General features: G+C 35.6%; 2 protein-coding genes and 1 long non-coding RNA gene across 5 annotated transcripts; 2 read left to right on the top strand and 1 right to left on the bottom strand.

Moving 5' to 3' along the window:
• The first annotated feature begins 407 nt into the window (after nt 1-407).
• cdc37l1 (cell division cycle 37-like 1) lies at nt 408-11,203 on the top strand. 3 transcript variants are annotated; one of them, XM_052608807.1, is made up of 8 exons: nt 408-643; nt 3,358-3,627; nt 4,232-4,328; nt 4,418-4,533; nt 4,648-4,770; nt 6,024-6,197; nt 8,277-8,348; nt 9,808-11,203. In XM_052608807.1, exons 1-8 carry the CDS (start codon nt 587-589, stop codon nt 9,919-9,921), a joined length of 1,023 nt encoding a protein of 340 aa, XP_052464767.1. In that variant the 5' UTR covers nt 408-586; the 3' UTR covers nt 9,922-11,203. The 3 variants fall into 3 exon arrangements, with proteins under 3 accessions (XP_052464767.1, XP_052464769.1, XP_052464768.1); XM_052608809.1 differs by lacking the exon at nt 9,808-11,203 and adding an exon at nt 8,643-9,780; XM_052608808.1 differs by lacking the exon at nt 8,277-8,348.
• Nucleotides 11,204-11,603: 400 nt separating this feature from the next.
• ak3 (adenylate kinase 3) lies at nt 11,604-21,118 on the bottom strand. The gene is made up of 5 exons (XM_052608810.1): nt 20,797-21,118; nt 17,046-17,165; nt 16,795-16,967; nt 14,543-14,661; nt 11,604-12,635 (listed from the first exon to the last, which is right to left on the bottom strand). The coding sequence occupies exons 1-5, from the start codon at nt 20,942-20,944 to the stop codon at nt 12,518-12,520; spliced, it is 678 nt and encodes a 225-aa protein (XP_052464770.1). The 5' UTR covers nt 20,945-21,118; the 3' UTR covers nt 11,604-12,517.
• On the top strand, nt 13,606-14,347 carry LOC128021533 (uncharacterized). Its single transcript, XR_008185573.1, has 2 exons — nt 13,606-13,672; nt 13,922-14,347. It is a non-coding gene; the product is annotated as an uncharacterized LOC128021533 (long non-coding RNA).
• Nucleotides 21,119-21,418: the final 300 nt, after the last annotated feature.

The raw sequence follows: 21,418 nt of genomic DNA, 5'->3' as shown, positions 1-21,418 counted from the left end.
TTTTACGTATTATGTCTTAAAATGTTATTCAAATTTAATAATATTAAGTCTTAAAATGTCATCATAGTAATACAACATGTTCTTTGATATTTTTAGCAACCAATTATTAAAACATAAAAAACAAATAGTTTATATTAAATGTTCTTTTTCGTTTGAATGAATCCGTGAACAAATCAGAATCTTCGAGATCCTGGAAAAAATCATATTCCCATCTGGGAAAATAATTACAAATGTCTATACACAAAATATATTCCATTTAATACCAATTATTACATTTTAATATTAATACATATATTTATAAGATTAGATTTAAAATATGGCATTTATATATACATAAATAGATCGATCAATAAAATAAATAACGCTCGGACTGTATCACGTGATAAGCGTCTGACGTCGCATGACGAGTGAGTGCGTCAGAGCACGGAAGTTGTCATAAAGAGCTAAAAGGAGCTGCAGAGAGTGGTGCTGATGTTATAACTTGAAAATAAGTCTCTCTGCTCGCTCGTGTGGCACTGAGCTGCGAGTGCTTCTCTGATCTGAAGCTGTACAGACAGCAGGAGTCCTCCGGAGCGGAAGCAGCGACATGGAGCGGTTTGGACATGAGCGCGAGGAAAACACGCCCTGCGCGCGCACACACGAGGTGCCTCGCGAAGTTTATTTACATCTCGAAGCCTTTTGATTGAGCTTTAAATCTGTATGAGGTTGTGTTTAAACCTGAAGCCGCGCGGAAATGCTAGGTTAAGTCGCCGTTAGCTGGAGCAGTATTGTTAGATGCTGCAGTAAAACTTGACCGCAGGATGAGTAAGAGAAAGAGAAAGCCTGTCTCTTAAAAGTGTGCTGTTTGCCTAGACGAGGAATTTGTGAGCATCACACTCAGACGCTCATAGTGTCATAGGTGTGACCCTCTCTGAGGATCTGTGCTGTGAGACCATGAGCCTGTATTTACTGACTCATGACAGCTGAGCATAATGACAGCTTTATTATTAGATCCATGGACACTACACTGCTGGGTTTGATGCATCACAGTGATCTTTTTATCTGTGTAGGAACTGCATTGCTTTATAGTAAGTCAGAACTGCATGATCTTGAGATCTAAAAAAAAATCTCAGAGCTTGGACCTTTTTTTTCTTGACATGCTAAGTCAGACTTTCCTTTTTTTTTTTTAGTACACAAAAATGTGTCTTGTTTAATTAGATTTTTTTTTTCTCAGTTAAAACTGTCAACATGTTTATGACTACAATATACATTGGCTTATTTCAGTTGGGTTGCGAAGTGGCCGGGATCTTTATGGGAACTTGATCTGGGGAATTTAGGAAATATTGCATGTTGGAAATTTATTAAGGTTTTATAAGAATTATATGGACATTTGGGGAAATGTAATGATGCTATCATATAAATATAAATACAACATTTTGTGTGGTCGTTAGCTGTCATGCATGCAAACTAATACACATTTTAAAAGTTAGATTTGGGGGATTATTTTTGGAACCTTTTTTTCAGGGTTCGTTGATGAATAAATACTTAAAAAGAACAGCATTTATTAGATTTATATAGAAATCTTTTCTAGCAATATAAGTCTTTACTATCACCTTTTTTGCTAATTTAACATGTCCTTGCTGAAAAAAAAGTGTACATTACTTTCAAAAAAGCAAGAAAACTAATTACAGACCCCAAACTTTTAAACGGTAGTGCATTGTTAAAAAATATTTCTATTTTGAATAAATGCTGTTCTTTTTGAATGTTTTATTCATCAAAAAATCCTGAAAAAATGTTTGTTCAGTTAGCGTATTTGTTTTTACAATTATATAATTGTAAAAATGTTGTAGCTTACAGCACAAGGACATTTTAAACATATTTATGTGATATGTTTTTTTCTTGTTTTTTTTCTTGAACACTCGTTAAGATGGTCATTTTGACATCATGTTGTGTTCAGGATTCCAGAAATGATCTGTTGATGTTGTAACGGAGGAATGCATAGTGCATGTAGAGAGTGTCCTCAGTAGCCCTGCAGTAAACAGTGTGCTTGTGTGCATGTGATTGAGCGACATGTAGGGTAGTAATTAAACTGAAATTGCATTAAATCTGGTTGTTTTAACCTGAGTATGCTGCAGGATTTTTTTTCAGCTACTTTTTAAGTTCCCTGTTCCTGCAATTTTGCAAATTCCAAGTTAAAGAATTTTGAAAGATTGTGATTTTGGAAAGAGGTGTTACATTTGAGAGTGCTTGCAGTGTTTGGCCAATCACAATGGACTTGGTCAGCTGGCCAATCAGAGCAGACTGCACTTGTCAGAAGGAGGGACTTTGTAAAAACCAACTTGTTTGAGAAAAGCGGTGCATAGAGGACCTACAATTATGCACAGTATTTGAAAAAGTATTTTTTTTTTTTACATTAAAGCATGTCAACATATTCTGTTACACCAAATAATGATCTTTAAAAAAGGATTATATGACCCGTTTAATTCCCATATATTCCCTGAATTTTGCAACCCTAATTGTCAATCATATTTCAAACAAGAATCATTAAAAAGACACTAAGGACCACAGTGCCCCTCCAAAAACAAATTCATTGTCATTTTTAAACTTTGCCAGTCTTTGCCGCTATCCTTCAAAACACAGTATTTGCCCATTTGTCAGCAAGAAGTTTTGAATCATTTAAAATATAATTTAGCATGACTACATTTTTACATGACTACTTTTATATGTTACAGGTCAGAATAAGGATGCTGTCTTTTTTTAAACCGAAATACATCTATTACACTAAGTGTCGATGGATCATTATTTAACCCATATTTTGACATTTTATTTTCACAAGCTATTTAAAAAATTAAAGAGGACACTTTACTTTCATGTAATATCCTTTCTAATTATATAAAAATACAATCGACTACTCGAGCATGCCTTAACCATAATGCATGAGAGTTTGCAAGTATGAGATAATTTTTTAGGATTACAATATTGCATGTTACTGTAACTTTCTATGACCTTATCTATGTCGCATGTACAATTAAAATATGTAATGTATTAATTAGGGGTGTGTCTGAAGCATACCTTATTCAGAATTGCACGGATAATGGCTTCAAAAACGAATAACGGAACAGGAATAATTCAGGCTTGCACATTCTGTATTATTTGAACACAATATTACTATTTTTACTGTATTTTTATTTTTTTTTCTATTTGAATATATTTTAAAATGTCATTAAAAAAAAAAAAAAAAAAAGAAGTATATCCTTCAATGTTTACAATTTCAGCATTACTGGTGTCACTGTCATTGAAGACCGAATCAGTTACAAAACCACCTGTGATGATTTGCTGGAGGTGTATTGAGCTTTCTCTCTCTGTGTCCGATCACAGCCCAGCGTGGAGAGCATGGCGTCTATGTGCCTGAGTCAGCAGCGCTGTGTGAAGGCCTCGATCGCGTCGCAGTGGCAGCTGGCCGAGGCGCAGTATCAGCTCTGTGGTTTGGAGCTGCACAGCTCTGAGTCAGCGGAGCAGGAGCGGGCCCGAGCCCTGGCCTCCTCCACAGAGCTCTCTCAGACCGAGCAGGAGTGGAGACATAAAGAGAGCATGCTGGGACGGAGCCCCACTCTGTGCCCGGAGGCCAGCCGAGATGTGTTTGACAAGGTATCTCATATCAGCACTCTAGAAAAGTCATTCAGCGTTCATCTATTGCATATCTCTGCATTGTAAGATGCAGTCCAAACGCACAGCAGTCTTTCCCCAGAGAGGGCTGTGATGGTTTGGGACAGGGTTAAGAGCAAGTAAATGTGTAAAATTAATGTGTGTTTACTTTCTTATGAACAGCTATTCAAAAGTTTAGATCATTATTCTTATTTTAATTATTACTTTTCATTCAGCACTGGAACAATCATTGATTAAAATAGATTTTTATCCTTTAGGTCATGAATATTGTCTCAAACGTCATAGAAATGTGTTGGTAAAAATGTGAAACCCTTCAGCCTTCTCAAAAGAGATTGATCCTTCTTATAGAAACTATTCTCCTGCTGAGTAAAAGACAGATGCCTCTCAGTCTCAATCCTCTCTCGTGTGTCATACAAGTTACCAAAGCCATGTCCTCAGCATATTTCAGAAGTGGCATCCCATTGATATCACACTTCATTTAAGTATATAAATCTAGCACAAAATGACTAGTGTCGTACCAGCAGCAGTGGTTTCTCTTGTGGCCCATTTTGTGCATTTACCACTTTTTTTTTTTTCTTCTCCCTAGAGTATAATAAACAGTTCACAGTCTTGGCCTAATGAATCCGATCCTGATAAGAACATAAGCTTCATCCAGCGTAATGAAGAGCTCTTGAAACATTTTGGTAAGTCCTGGAGCGTGTTTGATTTGTGTGTTTATTAATAAAGGCCGTTCATCTGAATGGAGGTTGTCCTCTCTGTTCTGACTGGACAGGTATGTTGAGGAGGTGGGATGATAGCCAGCGCTTTCTAGCAGAGTACCACCATCTCATCTGTGAAGAAGCGGCCGATTACCTGATCCTGTGGTGCTTCCGTCTGCAGGCAGAGCAAGTGAGTGCTCTTTCTGGCCACGGTCAAAATAACATACTAACTGTACTGCTTCTGCAGTCTGTACTGTGTCCCCACATGTTCACTACTGATCCTGACTGTCTGGATCTTCTGCAGAAAGAGGCTTTAATGGAGCAGGTGGCTCATCAGGCAGTCGTCATGCAGTTTATTCTGGAAATGGCCCGCAACTCTCAGCAAGACCCACGAGGCTGTTTCCGTCAGTTCTTTCAGAAAGCCAAAGTAAGGCTCACATCTGCAGTGTACATCACCTTTTCGCAGTGGTGTTTTACGCAAGTTTAGGGCTGTCACAAATGCTCTATTCAGTTCGAGTACTCTATTATAAAATATCGGAAACGAGAATCCATGAAAAGCATTATTAGAGCATTTTCTGAGGCTGCACGAAATATTAAAACCAGTTTAAAATCATGATAAAGCATAGTGCTATTGTGAATTCACAAAGGCGTCGATTCGATTAAATAATATACGCACTGAGTTTGATTGTTTTGATGTCCACATGTTATTGTTCAGGGGCCAAATATTAAAGATTAAGTGGAGATTTGAGAAAAATACAAAGATTCGATTGCCGTTGGCGCCCTCTGAAGGCTAAAGATATAATACATGATGTACATAAGTTCTGATTATATTTTGTATTTTAACTGTTAACTTTTTTTATATTTCATTAGAACCACTAATTATTGCCTGCTATTATTTATGTATTTTAAGTAATTTTAAAGTCTATTGTTCGCTTAAGTCTACTTTATTACCACACAAAAGAAAAGTAATATCTTAAATACTCGATTAATCATTAGAAAAATCGACCGAAAATTGTCTATTGCATTATTGTTACAGTAATGCTCAGTAAAGCAATGCTCAACAAGGCTGCACTTATTTGCTCAAAAATACAATAAAAATACCAATATTGTGAAATATTATTACAATTTAAAGGAACTGATTTCTATTTAAATATATATTAAATGTAATTTATTCCCGTGATGTAAAGCTGTATTTTCAGCATCATTCCTCCAGTCTTCAGAGTCACATGATCCTTCAGAAATCATTCAAATATACTGATTTGATGCTCGGTTATTATCAAGTATTATTGGTTCTCAATTATTTGTGTGTCCTATTGTTAATGTTGAAAACAGTTTTTAATTAAAATTGTAAAGATGTTTCACAGTATACAGTTTTAATGTATTAACAGCCATTGTGAGCAAAAGAGACTTATTTGAACAACATAATATAATCGTAATTATTCTTAACTTCTGACTGTTAGTGCAGTCAATCTGAGTCGGTGTGAGTGATGTGCAGTAATGTCAGTGACCACTGGAGAGAGATAGACATAACTGAGAGCCTGAGGCCAGGAAACAACCAATATTGGACACAGAATAAGATCATCTTCACGCATTCATCCATGTCTCATGATAAACCTCATTCATATTTTTACTGAATGCATTTAGAATCCATTTAAATCTTGCTTTGCTTCTTTTTTTAAGGCAGGGCAGGAGGGATACTTGGATGTCTTCCACACAGAACTCAATGCCTTTAAGCAGAGAGTTAAAGAGTATACCATGAAATCAAAAGGAGAAACCCCGAAGGATACAGTGCACCAAAACACACCAGCAGGCTTTCGGCTCGACCCCAAGGAGGTGTTGGAGTCTTTGCCACCGGTACGAAAGAAAATACAATATCTCAGTTTTCTGTGCTGTAATCAAGTCATTGTTTTTGGTACTCACTGACAGAAAATAATCTATACGAAGCACCCAAAGCACAGCGAATCAGAACATACTTCATCTTTGATGTACAGTAATGTAGAGAATGATTTTAAACCAATGAGATTTCACTGTGCATAGGACTTTGTAATGCATTGTTTAGGGTTGTAACGATTCAATCGGTTTCTCGGTGCATCGATTACAAACCCTGACGATTCATATGCATCGATCTTCAAACATGAATTTTGAATCGTGAATCACCGATCTCGGACAGTAATCGATTTAAAACGCTAAGAATCGAATGAATCACGATTTCTATATTGATTCAAGGCTTTCAAAATATATACACATTAAATTACTACACACACAAATTAATGAAGACCTTGAAGAGTGCCTCTAATCTGTCCTTCACACGCTCCACTGTTTATGAGACTGTCACAGGATTGCGCTTGCACTCCGTTCGTTTAGCTTGTGGCCAGTAATACTAAAGTGAAGTAGCTTTACTTTTCTGTAGTTTGTCAGTGGCTCTCTGCTTCTTACCGATGGTGTTTCAGGAGCAGTCGAAAGCTGTATTTATTGCACGGACAGAGCAGGAATGTAAGTGTCTAAAATCATATGCACAGTTCCACTGAATGATAAATGTGTTCAAAACAATGCTGATGAACCGACTGTACGAAGGAAACTGTTAAAATAACCACAGCATCAACAACGACCTTGAAATAAAAGCATTTAAAAAGTAGCGTTCGTTGCTTTAGCAAGAGATCTGCCGTGTGTTCTTTCAGAATCATCATTCGCTGATGGAGAGGAAAGGTTAAATAGCTACTATAGCATTTTATTTTGTGAAAATGAGATAAATGCGTTTTCACACTGAAAGAAAAGTGATCTCGCTCTCATAGACGTGCCAGACTTTATCTGCAGCTAAACTGAGTAAAAGCAGATAGAAATGATGAAACAATAAGGTAAAAAAAACTTAAATAATTGTTAATTAAATGTAGCCTAGTAAATAAAACAATCATAAAATTGCTGTTAGGAAAAAATTATCGATTTACAAATAATTGATTATTGTCCAGCAGTGTATTTGATTTCTTACAGCAAATTAAAAGTAATTAAAAAAAGAAGAGAATTCCTTGTAAAAAAAAAAAAATAATAATAATAATAATTATGATAATACATTGGCTACATACATAAAATTAGTGTATTTGACATTTCTGTCACTTCTGAAGCTCTTTTTTTTTTTTTTTACTTGGATTACATTTTTATGTATGCCATTTCATGCCATAGCATCATCAAACGAGCTTGTAACAATGGACAAAAGTTTTTTTTTTTTTTTTTCTCTCCTAACCTATGGTTCTCTAACCATAAAGGCTGCTGTATTTAAAGAATTTAGGGGAAGCATTTAAATAATCCTGTGTATGCACTTAAAGAATGCAGAATCGAATCTTTATAATCGAATCAAATCAAATTTAATTGCGAATCGAATCCAATTGAATCGTTTTAATTTTGAAAAAACTGTTCTTGAGTCGAATCGAAAAACCTATGAATCGTGTCAAATCGCTGCCTTCCCAAAGATTCACAGCCCTTGTTGTCATGCTTAATTGTGAATGAAAGAAATGTTGTTCAGAAATACAGTAAAGAGTAATATTGTGAAATAGTTTAAGAATTTAAAGTAACTGTTTTCTATGTGAATATATTGTAAAATTTAATTCCTGTGATGTAAAGCTGTATTTTCAGCATCATTCCTCCAGTCTTCAGTGTCACATGATCCATCAGAAATCATTCTAATATACTGATTTACTGCTCAAAAAACATTTATTATTATCAATTTTTAAAACAGTTGTGCTGCTTAATATATTTGTGGAAACTGTAAAATATTTCTTCTTTAATTAGAAAGTTCATTTATTTGAAAACACATTTACTGTTACTTTTGATCAGTTTAATATGTCCTTGCTGAATTAAAATGTAAATTTCTTTTTTTTTTTTTTTTTTTTTTTTACTTTTAAATGGTAGTGTAGCCAGTAACAGATTTTGATTTTGCAGGATCTGAAAACATGCATCCAGATGCAGGATATGCAGATTCTTCAGAAGGTGCTGAGCAGCATGAACCCGCAGGTAACGCTGGAGCTTGATGCTGTAAAACATCAGCACTTCATAACTTAACCATTCTCATTCAACTTCTGATTCGTCTTGATTTCTGCTCCTTAAGGACTATTTTTGTACCTTTGTGGATTTAGTAGTCGTGTTGCGATGCTGCTGTTAAAGTAGTTTAGTACAGGGCTCCATCTAAATCAAATGTTAAAAATAAAAAATGTTTTATTAATTTTTAATAAGAAATGTAATTTAAGGGTTAAGCACATTTCTCGGGTTCTTGAACACGTCCTCCATCACTTTGACTTGTCACCACAGAGAGCAAATGCTCTGAACCTGACACAGACGAGCTGAATGAGAGCCAAAGGACACAGGAAGAATTGCATAACAGCTTGAATCTGCATTCATCAGAGTCCAGGCTGACCTATAACCCCTCCTCCAGCCCTGCAGATCAGCATAAGGGAGGATGTGCAGAATATTATGTTCACCCAAATATTCAAATGATCTCATTTATTCACCCTCATATGGTTGCAAACTTGCATGACTCATTTTCTTCTGTAAAGCACAAAATGAGATGCTTTGTAGAATGTTCATGCTGCTCTTTTCCACATAATGAAACGAAATGGGGACTTTAAAGCTCCAAAATAAAAAAAACTAATCATAAAAGTTGACTGTACAAATCCCTAAATTACCGTTCAAAAAATTGGGATCACCAAGATCTTACTATTTTAGATTTTATAGTTTTATTCACCGAAGGCGCATTCAATTGATCAAAAGTGGGATTTATAATGTTACAAGAGATTTCTGTTTGAAAAGATTTCTCTTTTGAACTTTTAAATCATGAAGCAATTAAAAAAATAAATAATTCGCAACAACTTTGAACTGCTCAGCTATTTTCAACATCATACAAATAAATGTTTTTTGAATATCAGTATATTAGAGTGATTTCTGAAGGATCATGTGACACTGAAGACTGGAGGAATGATGCTGAAAAATCAGCTTTGCATCAAAGAAATAAATTACGATTTAATATTACAATGGAAAACAGTTATTTTAAATTGTAATAATATTTCACAATATTATTGTCTGTACTTTCAAGTAAATACATGCAAATTAGTGTGCAGAATTTAGTTAATATTACCAACAATGTTACTGAGGAAAACACCTAAGAAAACATTTGAAATGTAATTTTGGTCACCATTCACTTTCATTGTATGAAAAAAAGAGCTGCATCAACATTCTTCAAAGTTTCTTCTTTTGTGTTTCACGTGAGAAAGAAACTCGCACAGTTTTGAACTAACGTGACTGAGTAAATGGTGGCAGAATTTACATTTTTGGGTGAACTATATGCATTTTTTCATTAATTTATCAGTATTCTGTTACGTATGCATCTCACTTCTTGTTCTTCATACTGATCTCTTTGCTGTAAATGTCTTTTCTTGTTATATATTATTATTAATATCCTCTTTCTCACTCATAACAGGTGGCAGAATACCACGTGAAGCGTTGTTTGGAGGCAGGACTTTGGACGAATATACCACGAGCCTCCAAAGAAGAGAGTTCAGAAACGGACGAGTGGAGAATGATGGAGAGCTAGCAGTGAAGACTAGCAGTCCCTGACGAAACCTCACTAGGAAAACCGCTTTGGGTCGCAGGACAGGAAGAACAAGGGCTGTGCTCAGAGACTTTTGTTTTGTATCCGTGCCTGAATGTGTGCTGCACTTTATATTTGTTGAAAAGAGAAAGTATTTTAAATGAGATCGGGAACTGTATTTTGAGGCACTTATATTTTAGTGCACATTTTGTTAGATTTCTGTTGCTAACTTTTTCTTTCGGAAAAAGTGTAGGAAGGCGGTACATACAGTACTGCACAGGAAGTACTACTTTTTTTTGTTTTGTTTGTTAGCCGTAAATTGTTCAAGCTTTTGTCTCATGTTCTTTTTTTTTTGGATTGTAATCTACAACGTCCACTAAACATGCTCCAGTCTCATGTGTCGTCTGTGCATGGACACGGCAGATAACAGTCGGCTTCCTGCAGATATACAAACAACAACAAGGCCAAGCAGGACCTCTCCTTCTGCTATCTTCATGATGGAAACAAGCCTTTGCGGAAAGTCATTCGTAGGTCCAGTAGTATGTCATGAAAGCCAGCGATATATTGTTGTTACCTACGATTATAACTAAAGAGAGTCACATTCACTATCAAAATGAAAAGAGTGCTAAATGCACTGGGCTGTTCTGTTTGATATGACATCCAAAGCAACAAATAGAATATATTTAAGGGATATTTCACCCAAAAATCATTATTTCTCAATCTCATGTTATTGCAAACCTTTGTGATTTTATTTATTTCTCAAGTTTACCACAAAAATGTTTTAATAATACAGTGACGGTCAATGGAGTCCAATCAGTGTTGTTTTGGACCACAATGACTTTCATTGTATGGTCAAAAAAAAGAAAAATCCTTCTAAATATATCTTCTTGCATTTTCCATTGAAGAAAGAAAGTCATAAAAGTTGGAATAACATGAGTGTGCGTAAATGATGACTTTTCATTTTTGGGTGAAATATCCCAAGAAATGCCATTTTGCCTCACCATCAAACTGACTGAGATTGATTTCAGTAATTGCATTGAAACACAGCAGATGCTGTTTGTTTATCGCATCCAGCTAGTTTTGCGTTGCTTGTACTGCATAAAGAACATATACAGCAAACCAGGATTTGTGTAACATTAACTGATGCTTGTGACCACATTGTGCAAGTCTTCACAATCAGATCAAAATCCTCTATTAAATCTTTAGACCCACAGTATTGCTGATTTTGTGTAATGTTTTATTTTGCAGTTCATTATTAATAAAATAACTTCTTGGCATTTTACAATGTGTTGGCTAGCTCTCGTGTGTTCTTGCAGGCAATAAACTGGCTCATAATGTGTCATTTTTGATTGACAAAACAGTGCTGAAAGCATGAAAGTAGGAACAAATGTACGATACATGCTTTTTGGCCCGTCCACTCAATAAAAGGAACATATGGCATTGGTCATCAAATTAACAATCATAATAAGTTAATATATGTGAAAATGTTGTAAAACCACGAATGTGAGAGTGATTGAGAAAATACTGAATTGTTCTTAGAGATTGATGAGAAAAAATGTGTTTATTTCTTTTAAGGGTACTTAGTGAATCTTTAGGTACAAAAGCATAATGTAAAACAGTGTTATTATAAATCAAATCTATAGCTGTTCATATGATTTACTACCCACAGAAAAAACTAGAACGAGTCGAGCTTCACTGTGTTTATTGCAGTTGTTTCAAAGAACTTGAAGGAAGCTCATGACCTGCTTTCTGAAATGCATGCTTTGCATTACTCGTTTTATGCAAGAGCAGGGTTTTTTTTTTTTTTTGTCTGTACAATTTATACAGTTATTCACAACCTGTGCCACAAATTAAATGCATAAACAAATTAACACTTTGCACTTCATTTGTGGCCTTCATAACCACACAGTTTATCAAAACAAAAGGACTTTCCTGAAAAAAACAATCTAAAATCTTTCCCTTTATTAATCATTGTACCCTATTATGCAAAACTTTCTTAATTAAAAAATACACATTTATATATGCAAAAAATAACTCTAGCATGGTTCATTCATATGTTCTACAATCATCAGACTCCTAATTAGTGTTTTTACTAATTAAGGCCACAGTGGTTTCCCAAAAAAAAAAATATCAGAACATTCAAAAATCAGGTCTAAATCATACTTTTGCACTACATTAATCTGGGATTTTTTAAAATTAATACTTTAATTCTTTAGTATGCACAAATCTTAATAATATTAAAATGGATAATAAACAAGAATGTTTTGGAGCTGCTGTGTCCCGACTTTGCAGCCACTTCAGTTAAAAGAAGGGAAAAAAAAAAAAAAAAAGAGTATGTGTTGGTCAATTCTGGCAAATGTAATGCTGAAAATGATTAGCTGTGGATTCAACTATTAATCTTAGCATGCCTGGCTGCTTAAGATGGCAGCGCTAGAGCTCATGAGACTAAAGTTTGACCATAAACCTTTAGTTTGGTGCTAATATTCTCTAAAAAGACATGGTCACACCAAAGGCTTCGGCAAATATACTGCTTAAGGCCACAGAGGTGCATTGTGCTCGAGTCGAGCAGTGTACTTCAGTCCTCAAGGTGGCTGTGCAATCACGCTTTTCCCACAGCCTGCTGGTTTCCTGGGATTTTCCTGGTCAGGAAGGCATGGACGTGAGGCCATATCTTGTTGGTTTCAGTTCCTGAGAAGGTCTCCAATACTCCTTTACTCCTGTTAGAAGTAGAAGTAAAGAGAATATCATATGCAATGGCTCAAAAACCTCAGTATTCATATAAAATAACACCATCAGTCCAGCATAAAGGAATGGTTCTTCCTAATCAATATCCCAAAATCTCACATAAATTATTTAGTTCCTTTGAACCGGATTTTGAAGAGCCATTGATTGCTGTAACTCGGGGTTTCGTGAGTTTTCAGCTTTTCAGAGCTTCTTGCTTCACGGTAAAACTCCGTCTCTGCTTGTGCTGTGAATTTATCATGTATTTTGGATTGCAACTTGGTTTAAAACACTTAATTAAAGATATTTTCCCAATTTTGTGACCTAACCATAAGTGAGAACTATTTATGCCTAATACATTATAAGCATTAAAGCATTTTCTAATAAACTAATAATACTATAATAATTTGGTTAAATACAGTGACAATAAATAAAGAACTCATTATTTGTATAAAGTCTATTTATGTATTAACTGCAGTTTACAAACTATGAATTAGCTACAATAGTTTGCGAATGATTTGCCGGTACTTCATTAGTGTAAACTTCTAACATGTTACCTACATTTTATCTATTTAATTGCATTTAATTATTACATTTTATTTATTTACTTATTAATTTATTTACTAACTGTCATCAGAGAAAGTGTCTTTTAAATGTGTCTTTTAAATTACAGAAATATTCATATTAATATTTTACGTCTAAGGGGTTCAGCTGATAATAAGTTGGGGAAGCCATGATGTAATTGTCAGGGTTTTGCACTGTCACTTTGTTTTATGTTTTTGTTTCTTGTGTCTAGTGTCAGCACATGGCCTTGTTAGTTATTTTCTCGGCCATGTGCTCCTTTATCCCCTCCTCCTTGTTTCCTCTTTACCACACTCTCTTGTTAGCCTAGTTGGTCTAATTGTGCTCACCTGTCCCTCATGTATTTTCCTCCCTATTTATAGTGCACCTTACCCTTTCGTGTTTGCTGGTCTTGTGGTCATCCTCACTCCCTCTGTTTCTGGCTGAATATGTATCCATGGCTTCCTGTCTGGTTGGTCTTGTGCCCTTGTTTTGTCTGGTCCTTGTAATTTCATGTTCTTGTAATCCTACTTGGTTTAGTAATTTGTTTGTTCTTGCCTTTTGCTTTTATTTTATAGTCTTGGTTTTGTTTGATTTATTCTGAATTGGATCAGTCGGTAGTTTCATTTTTTTGCTACTTAACCTTTTAGTTCATTGGCTTATTTTCCTTGTCTTGAGTTTAATGTGTTTTTGTGGAGCTTTGTCCTGTCTTGTGTTTTAGTTCCTGCCCTGTCCCCCATGTGTCCTGCCCTGGTTGTACCTGCCTGGCATTTGGTCCGTTTCAGCGTCAGTGGTCAACAAGTTCCTGAGCTCTGCTCTGGTGCCTTGTGTGGCATTCTCTATCAGCCTGGTCTTGCTGCCAAAAGTATTCCGCCAGTTGTTTCCTGAAGCCTTGCCTAGCTGTTCCTGTTGTATCTTGTGCACTTCACTGCCCTCTTGTAACAATCTTTTGTCAAACCCTTGTTATCTCCCTGCAATTGGGTCCTCCTTCCTAGCTTCCTGACGGTAATGGCATTAAGCCTGGTGCACATATTTAGATGCTCCATAATTTAATATGCAATTTGAGGAAGATTTTCAAAAAAGAAAGTCTCTAGTGTATAAGTCACACTCCTATGGCTTCAAGAAACTTGAAATATTTTGTACAGGATTTCTGGACTATGTTTGTTACTTCTATGGTTCTTGTCTGTTTTGGAGCTCAGCAGCCTCACTTTCATTGTATGGAAAAGAGCAGCATGAACATTCTACAAAATATCATCTTTTTGCTTCCACGTAAGAAAGAAATCCATCCAGACGTAGAATCACTTGAGTGTGAGAGGAGGGTGCTGTGGTGTCTGTGCAATACCTGTAATACTCTAGAACGGGTTGTGTCTGTCTCTCATAGCCCTTGAGTCTCCTGGACACAGTTTCGGGACGGTCATCGTCTCTCTGGACCAGCGGTTCTCCTGTGACATCATCAAGACCCTGTGCACAACACAGACCACTGATTATAAGCATACATGACATCACATAAATGCTGAAACCTTCAAATTAAAACTACTGGATCTTAGGAATTCCTGTATTGAAAGCATCAACACTCTTTGGCAGACGCTGATCAATCCCAGAGCTAATCGGAGCTGACCTTCAGGCACAGTTTAGTGTTGACATCAGCTTTGGAGCTGTATTTGAGCAACACTGAAAAGAAATGGGTTAGTGCTGTGTTAGTTTAACACACACGACTGCTGTCTTGAGGTTTATTATTTAAAATGATAGCAAAAATGACCAAACTATAACAATTAGGAAACTAATTTTTCAGACTCACAGGCTTTAGGCCAGTAGACATAAGAAAAGCTTATATTCTTGAATATAAACGGCTTTCCACTCATTCTAGTTTCAGTTTAACTTTCTATAAAGCTTTCTATTCTTAGAAGTTAAAAAATCTTTTTAAACGCATCAAGAACTATTTGTGACCCTTGAGCCCAAAATCAGTCTTAAGTCAATGGGGTATATTTGTAGCAGTAGCTAAAAATGCATTGTATGGGTCAAAACTATCGATTTTTCTTTTATGCCAAAAATCATTAGGATATTAAGTTAAGATCATGTTTCATGTAGATATTTTATAAATTTCCTACCGTAAATATATTAAAACTTAATTTTCTGAGTATTTAGATTTTTTTGCACCATCAGATTCCAGATTTTATCTCGGCAAAATAGTGTCTTATCCTAATAAATCAATGGAAAGCTTATTTATTCAGATGTTTAGATTTTGAAAAATTTACGCTTCAGACTGGTTTTGTTGTCCAGGGTCACATTAAGGCAACATTTTTCTGTCCTCGTGATTAATCTTTTTTCTCTGGCAGTGTTTGATGAATGGACAGGACTCCATGACTTCCTCGGCCTGCTCCAGTTTTATTGCATGGATTAGAGCAAAACCCCATGAATAAACTCCTTATTAAACATAAGCGCTCCTGTCTGTCTCGAGTGCCAGGTTGTGAAATAGTACAACCTACTTTCACCACAGGACCTCCAATGCTTAATTTCTACAGTACTTTTTAGAGCTTTAATGTTTATTATTATTGAATTATATAGTATTTAATGAAGGATATTTTTTGTGTGTGCTTAGGTATTTTTTTCTGTTTCTATAATATATATATATATACAGTACACACATTAAAGTAGACACATTAAGATCTGCACTTGCAGTTAATATTAATGAAATAAAAAGCTACTTAAGTGTACTTTCTTTTGACAAGGTTTCCTTTGATGTACATTTTAGATGATTATGTTTCAATCATTTTTGTTGTTCTTTATTAAAGAAGTCCATTTATTGTGATGTGTTGGCTAACACACTAAATCACATATACTTGATTTAAAAATGTATTTGTAATGTTATTTAATATTACATGAAAAGCTAATACATTTTAAACCTATGAATCTGCAACTTGTTTAATGACATTAAAGTGTACTTTAGATTTCCATAAATGCTTGAGAGTACATTCAGCAGTTCACATTAACCATATTTCAAAGTAATAATAGAATAATATAAAAATATGTACTTAAGCTCATTTTAGGTTTGATTAACCTGAAATTAAGTGTCTGAAAACATTATATTCTTCACAAAAGTTCACACTTTTTTTTTTTTTTTTTTTTTTTTACATTTTTAAGAGTTCAGGGTGAATTCACTTCAATTTCAGCACAAAAACCAACAAATAACTAATAACTTAACAATAACTACCTAAACAATACAGTTTAACATGGCCAATGTTAGACTTTTTAGTGCAAACGCACCTCCTTTATGCAAATTAGGCTAAATATATATTAAGCCTTATTCACAAAACTCATCACTATCTGCCTGATGCTATTAATATTGCACTACTGTTACCTGCAGAAAACAGGCTTTTGAATTTTGTTTACGAAATATGTTTTATTTGACAATAGATTTTCACACCATTTTTTTTGCAGTGTAGTTTGTGCACTGTAGCGTTTTCACGTGTTTAGCTTCCTGTTTCTATGCTTGAATTATCAACAGTTTCCTAAAGTGCTGTTAAAAGACACTGTGAAGATCTCAACAGCAGCATGAGGGAATGATCCAGAATATGACAAGACCAGAGGACTCACTGGTTTCTTGGGCGGGTTGAAGTCTATGTTATAGACCCTGCCGCTGGGAAGGTGCACCCAGCGAGACGTCAGACGCTCTCGGATGGTCTGGAAAGGCACGTCCAGGTTTATAACAGAGTCCACATCGTACACGCTGTCCAGGGCCTCGGCTTGAGCCACGGTCCGAGGAAAACCTGCTGGGACAGGACGAGCATGTTTAAACTGCACATTTCATCAGTAGCATATGCAGCGAGCGGCCGGGTGAGAGTTACCGTCCAGTAGCCAGCTGCTCTGCTCCAGACCCCTCAGACTGGACAGGACGAGGCGAGAGATAACGTCATCGGGAACCAGCTGACCCTGATCGATACACGACTTCATCAGGACACCCAAATCTGCCCAGGTGCATGAGAGATGCTCAAGAACTCAACACTGATCGAAGGATTTACACTCAGAATTCAGTAGAGGTTATTTGCATGTGTTATAAATAACGAACGCAATTATTTAAAGGGATATGATGCATCTGCCAATCATCAATATGAAGGCTGTCAGGTTTAACGTTATAGAATCATATGAGCTTTAAATTAGCTATTAACTATTAAAACTTGTACTGTCTGATATAAGCATTGATACACATTGTAATAACTTCTGAATAATCTCCGTGTGACCCATTGTGACATGTCTGTGTGGTGCTAAAGATTTCAGGCCTTTAATACTAAGGATTCGAGTCAATGAGAATTTTTTTTGTTGTTGTTTTTGTTTTTTTTATTCAGTTTTATTCAGCTGTTGAAAATTCATCTTTGATATCACAGGAATAAATTGCACAACATATTGCATATAAATACATGAAAATTACAATGTATAAACATTTATTACTAGTAATTAATTCAAATATTAAAATAAGCAACTGTCATTTTAGGTTATTAATGTTTAACTATATTTAAAAACATTAAAATATCTTATTGACTAGTATATACTTCAAATGGGGTTTTTCTACTATTTTTACTAATATTTTAGTTTTTTCACAGTTCATCTAACTAGCCTTGTTGATTGAGGGATAGTCTGACTTTGGTAGGTAGATAATAACTGATGATGCTACATAGATCACACAGTGTCACAAAACCCACAGACACACACAGCATCTGGCATCCATTAGGGACGTGTGTTTACTTCTACACAACATTATTTATAGTGCTCAGATTAGATACACTGTAAAACCTGACAAGTAAACTGAACTCAAACCGTTTGAGTAAACAGATTGCCTTGATTTAAACCCTGTAAGTTTTAAAACTTTGCATTTAAGTAATTAAGTGATTAACTAAGTGCTGATTGAGAATTAGTGATGAACAGCTGCTGCTAACAAACAGAATCACTGAAGAAAAGAGAAACACAAGAACTACTACAACTGACTTCAGACACAGCCTTAGATGAAATCAACTGAAATAAAATACATGAAATCTCTCAAGATCTGATTAAACAACCCCACAAACAGCATCACCAGCTCCACTTATTAATAACCAGACAGACTTTATTTCTGTCAGATGTCTACAGAAGATCTTATTGAGAATGAACTAAGGTTTAGATGTTGATTTATTGTTTCATTTGAAGTAACCATGTTAGAGGTCAGTGTTTGCTTTAGTTGGGCTTCTGACCCTTGATTTCTGTCTTAGTCTTTTCTCTGGCTGTTATAACCGTGTGTTTCTAAAACACATTTGTTGTAACTCGAAAGCCCAGAAGAAATGCCATCAAGTGTTAACCTGTACCTAGGTGTAGGTTGTTATACTTTATATCGGTGATGATAATCATCAACTATTGAACTGCTAGGAGTCTAATCTCTGATGAAATAGGTGTTGTGTAATTTGATTGGTTATAGTAAAAGTGATTCTGTAATAATCAGTTAATACAATGACTTTCCAAACAGTGTGGTCTTCTACGGTGTCAAACAGTCACACACAGACATCAATAATCAGATTATGAACCTCACCAATGGTGACCATAAAAAAAAAAAAAAATGCTGCAGAGCATGCTGGGAGCCATGGATGAGTTTTGTACTACAATAGTACCCAGCATGCATTGCAGCATGTTTTTTTGTCACCATTGTTGAGGTTCATATTCTGATTATTGATGTCTGTGTCTGACCAACTACTGGGATGGAACACAAATGTATGTGTACAAAATGTTTATGAAGCCATTTTTATATTAACTGATTATCACAGACTCTTAGTGTCACTTTTATTAGATCCACTTCTACTAATTACACATTTGCTTCCTCGGAGATTAGACTCTGTACAGATCAATATATGTGAATAATAATGAATAATTATCATCACCTATACTTAGTATAACAACCTACACCTAGGTACAGGTTAACACCTGATGGCTTTTCTTCTGGGCTTTTGAGTTACAACAAATGTGTTTCAGAAACACACAGTTATAACAGCCAGAGAAAAGACTAAGACATAAATCAAGGGTCAGAAGCCCAACTAAAGCAAACACTGATCTCTAACATGGTTACTTCAAATGAAACAATAAATCAACATCTAAACCTTAGTTCATTCTCAATAAGATCTTCTGTAGACATCTGACAGAAATAAAGTCTGTCTGGTTATTAATAAGTGGAGCTGGTGATGCTGTTTGTGGGGTTGTTTAATCAGATCTTGAGAGATGTCATGTATTTTATTTCAGTTGATTTCATCTAAGGCTGTGTCTGAAGTCAGTTGTAGTAGTTCTTGTGTTTCTCTTTTCTTCAGTGATTCTGTTTGTTAGCAGCAGCTGTTCATCACTAATTCTCAATCAGCACTTAGTTAATCACTTAATTATTTAATTGCAATATATATCTTCTTTCAATTAACTCAACTGAATTAAGTTCAGAGTACTCATAACTGTTAGTTTTTTCAACTTAAATGGTTTAAGGCAATCAGTTTCCTCAAACGGTTTGAGTTAACATAACTTGTCAGGTTTGAGTGAGGCTGTGTCTGAAGTCAGCTGTTGTTCCTTTCTCTCTTTTCTTCAGTAATTCTGTTTGTTAACAGCAGGTGTTCATCACTAAAGCTCAATTAATCACTTAATCACTTAATTGCAATGTATATCTTATTTCAGTGAACTCAACTGAATTAAGTTCAGAGTACTCTTAACTGTTAGTTTTTTCAACTTAAATGGTTTAAGGCAATCGGTTTCCTCAAACGGTTTGAGTTAACATAACTTAAGGATATCTGTTTACTCAAACCGTTAGAGTTAAGTTAACTTGTCGGGTTTTACAGTGTAGAGAGCCTGCACTACTGTATGTATACAGTCCAATCTTGCAAACCTCTCAAGTGTGGAGAAAATCTGAATGCAATGTAATGCTTGAGCTTCAGGGTGATTTGCAGCCAGATCATTTGTAGTAAATGTCCAAGTCTCTGTTTAGTACGCAAGGCACATTCTCTGGAGAAACGCATTGTTTACTAAAAATAAAGAGATGAATAAGCCCTATTAAAACACAAATATTTGAAAATATCATATTGTCTACGCATAAAAACACTAATGGCTCAAATAAAACGCCTGAGTTGGACTTTAATGGCTTCTCCAGACCGTGTTTACATCAACACTAGAAGAACGAGCTCGACGTGACTAAAGGCGATCTGGAAACATAGCAGAGATGTTTCATCTCCACTCTTCTGTGCATTTCTGTTTAAAAAAAAATGAGTAAAAAACAAACATGTTTACAGAGCTGTGTCTGTAAGTCTATTAACCCGTCAAGCTCTATCTAAACCCGAAAAAAATCAATGTCTCAAAACTGCTGTTTAGATGCTCGTTTTGGGACGCAATCAAAGTTAAGAATCGGTTCTGCTGATAAATAAGTAACTTGTAATTACATATCCTGGTTATCATCATAAACCCGAGTTACTGAAGTTTTGCAATTATTTATTTTATTTTATTTTTATTGTTAGTTTTTGTTTATTTTTTATCGTTCGAAGCGAATGGGAAAAAATATTCGACCGTGCATATTCGCTTATTTCTGAACAAAGCCTGAAATAGTGGTCTCACCGGTCTTCGCCTCGATAATGGCCCGCAGCATGTCTCCACTGGAGAGATGCTTCAGTCCGAAACTCTGCACTATCCGACTCGACATGGTCCCCTTCCCCGAGCCCGGGGCCCCGGTGATCACCGCGCGGAACACGGTCTGCAGGACCATACTTCTGTTCGTCCGAGAATACAACCTTCAATGGCTATTTGTGAATGTGGAGCCAAATAAACACTTCCTCTTCACAGCATCCCTGCAGTCCCATGAAATCTGTGCTATGGAAACTTGACTGTGGGGATGCGGAGTCAGAGGACGAAGATACGTAACTAACAGATTAAGCCCGTCCTTTTCTATTGCACGCGCATTGCTCGTGGACCCGCTTACGTTACAGGAAGTGCTTTAAAGCTCAAGTGGGCGTGTGCAGACACTTACAGTAGTGCACACTACAGTATTGATACTAGGCCTACTAGATGCATTTCGAGGTTTTCAAGCTTTCAAGATTAATTCAGGGAGCAGTAGACCTGGAGACTCCTAAAAGATAGATATCCTGCCTAACACTTTAGTTGCAACTAACATTTATACAATGCTTACGTCAATATTTAATTGTTAAAAATTATCTTTAATAAATGTTTAGGGCACTAAAAA

The sequence above is a fragment of the Carassius gibelio genome, chromosome A10, assembly GCF_023724105.1.
Source record: "Carassius gibelio isolate Cgi1373 ecotype wild population from Czech Republic chromosome A10, carGib1.2-hapl.c, whole genome shotgun sequence".
Lineage (NCBI taxonomy): Eukaryota > Metazoa > Chordata > Actinopteri > Cypriniformes > Cyprinidae > Carassius > Carassius gibelio.
The sequence above is the reverse complement of the archived record's forward strand: the minus strand, read 5'-3'. Positions and strand labels throughout refer to the sequence as shown.

What these genes read in the sequence shown, in the direction of transcription:
- cdc37l1 (XM_052608807.1), top strand. Translation starts at nt 587, where the DNA reads ATGGAGCGGTTTGGACATGAGCGCGAGGAAAACACGCCCTGCGCGCGC. An exon ending in AGAGCTCTTGAAACATTTTG is followed by an intron (nt 4,329 to 4,417) that starts GTAAGTCCTGGA and finishes CTGACTGGACAG; the next exon opens with GTATGTTGAGGAGGTGGGAT. An exon ending in TGAGCAGCATGAACCCGCAG is followed by an intron (nt 8,349 to 9,807) that starts GTAACGCTGGAG and finishes CACTCATAACAG; the next exon opens with GTGGCAGAATACCACGTGAA.
- ak3 (XM_052608810.1), bottom strand. Translation starts at nt 20,944, where the DNA reads ATGGTCCTGCAGACCGTGTTCCGCGCGGTGATCACCGGGGCCCCGGGC. An exon ending in GAGCAGCTGGCTACTGGACG is followed by an intron (nt 16,968 to 17,045) that starts GTAACTCTCACC and finishes CTGTCCCAGCAG; the next exon opens with GTTTTCCTCGGACCGTGGCT. An exon ending in CCCGTTCTAGAGTATTACAG is followed by an intron (nt 12,636 to 14,542) that starts GTATTGCACAGA and finishes TACTTCTAACAG; the next exon opens with GAGTAAAGGAGTATTGGAGA.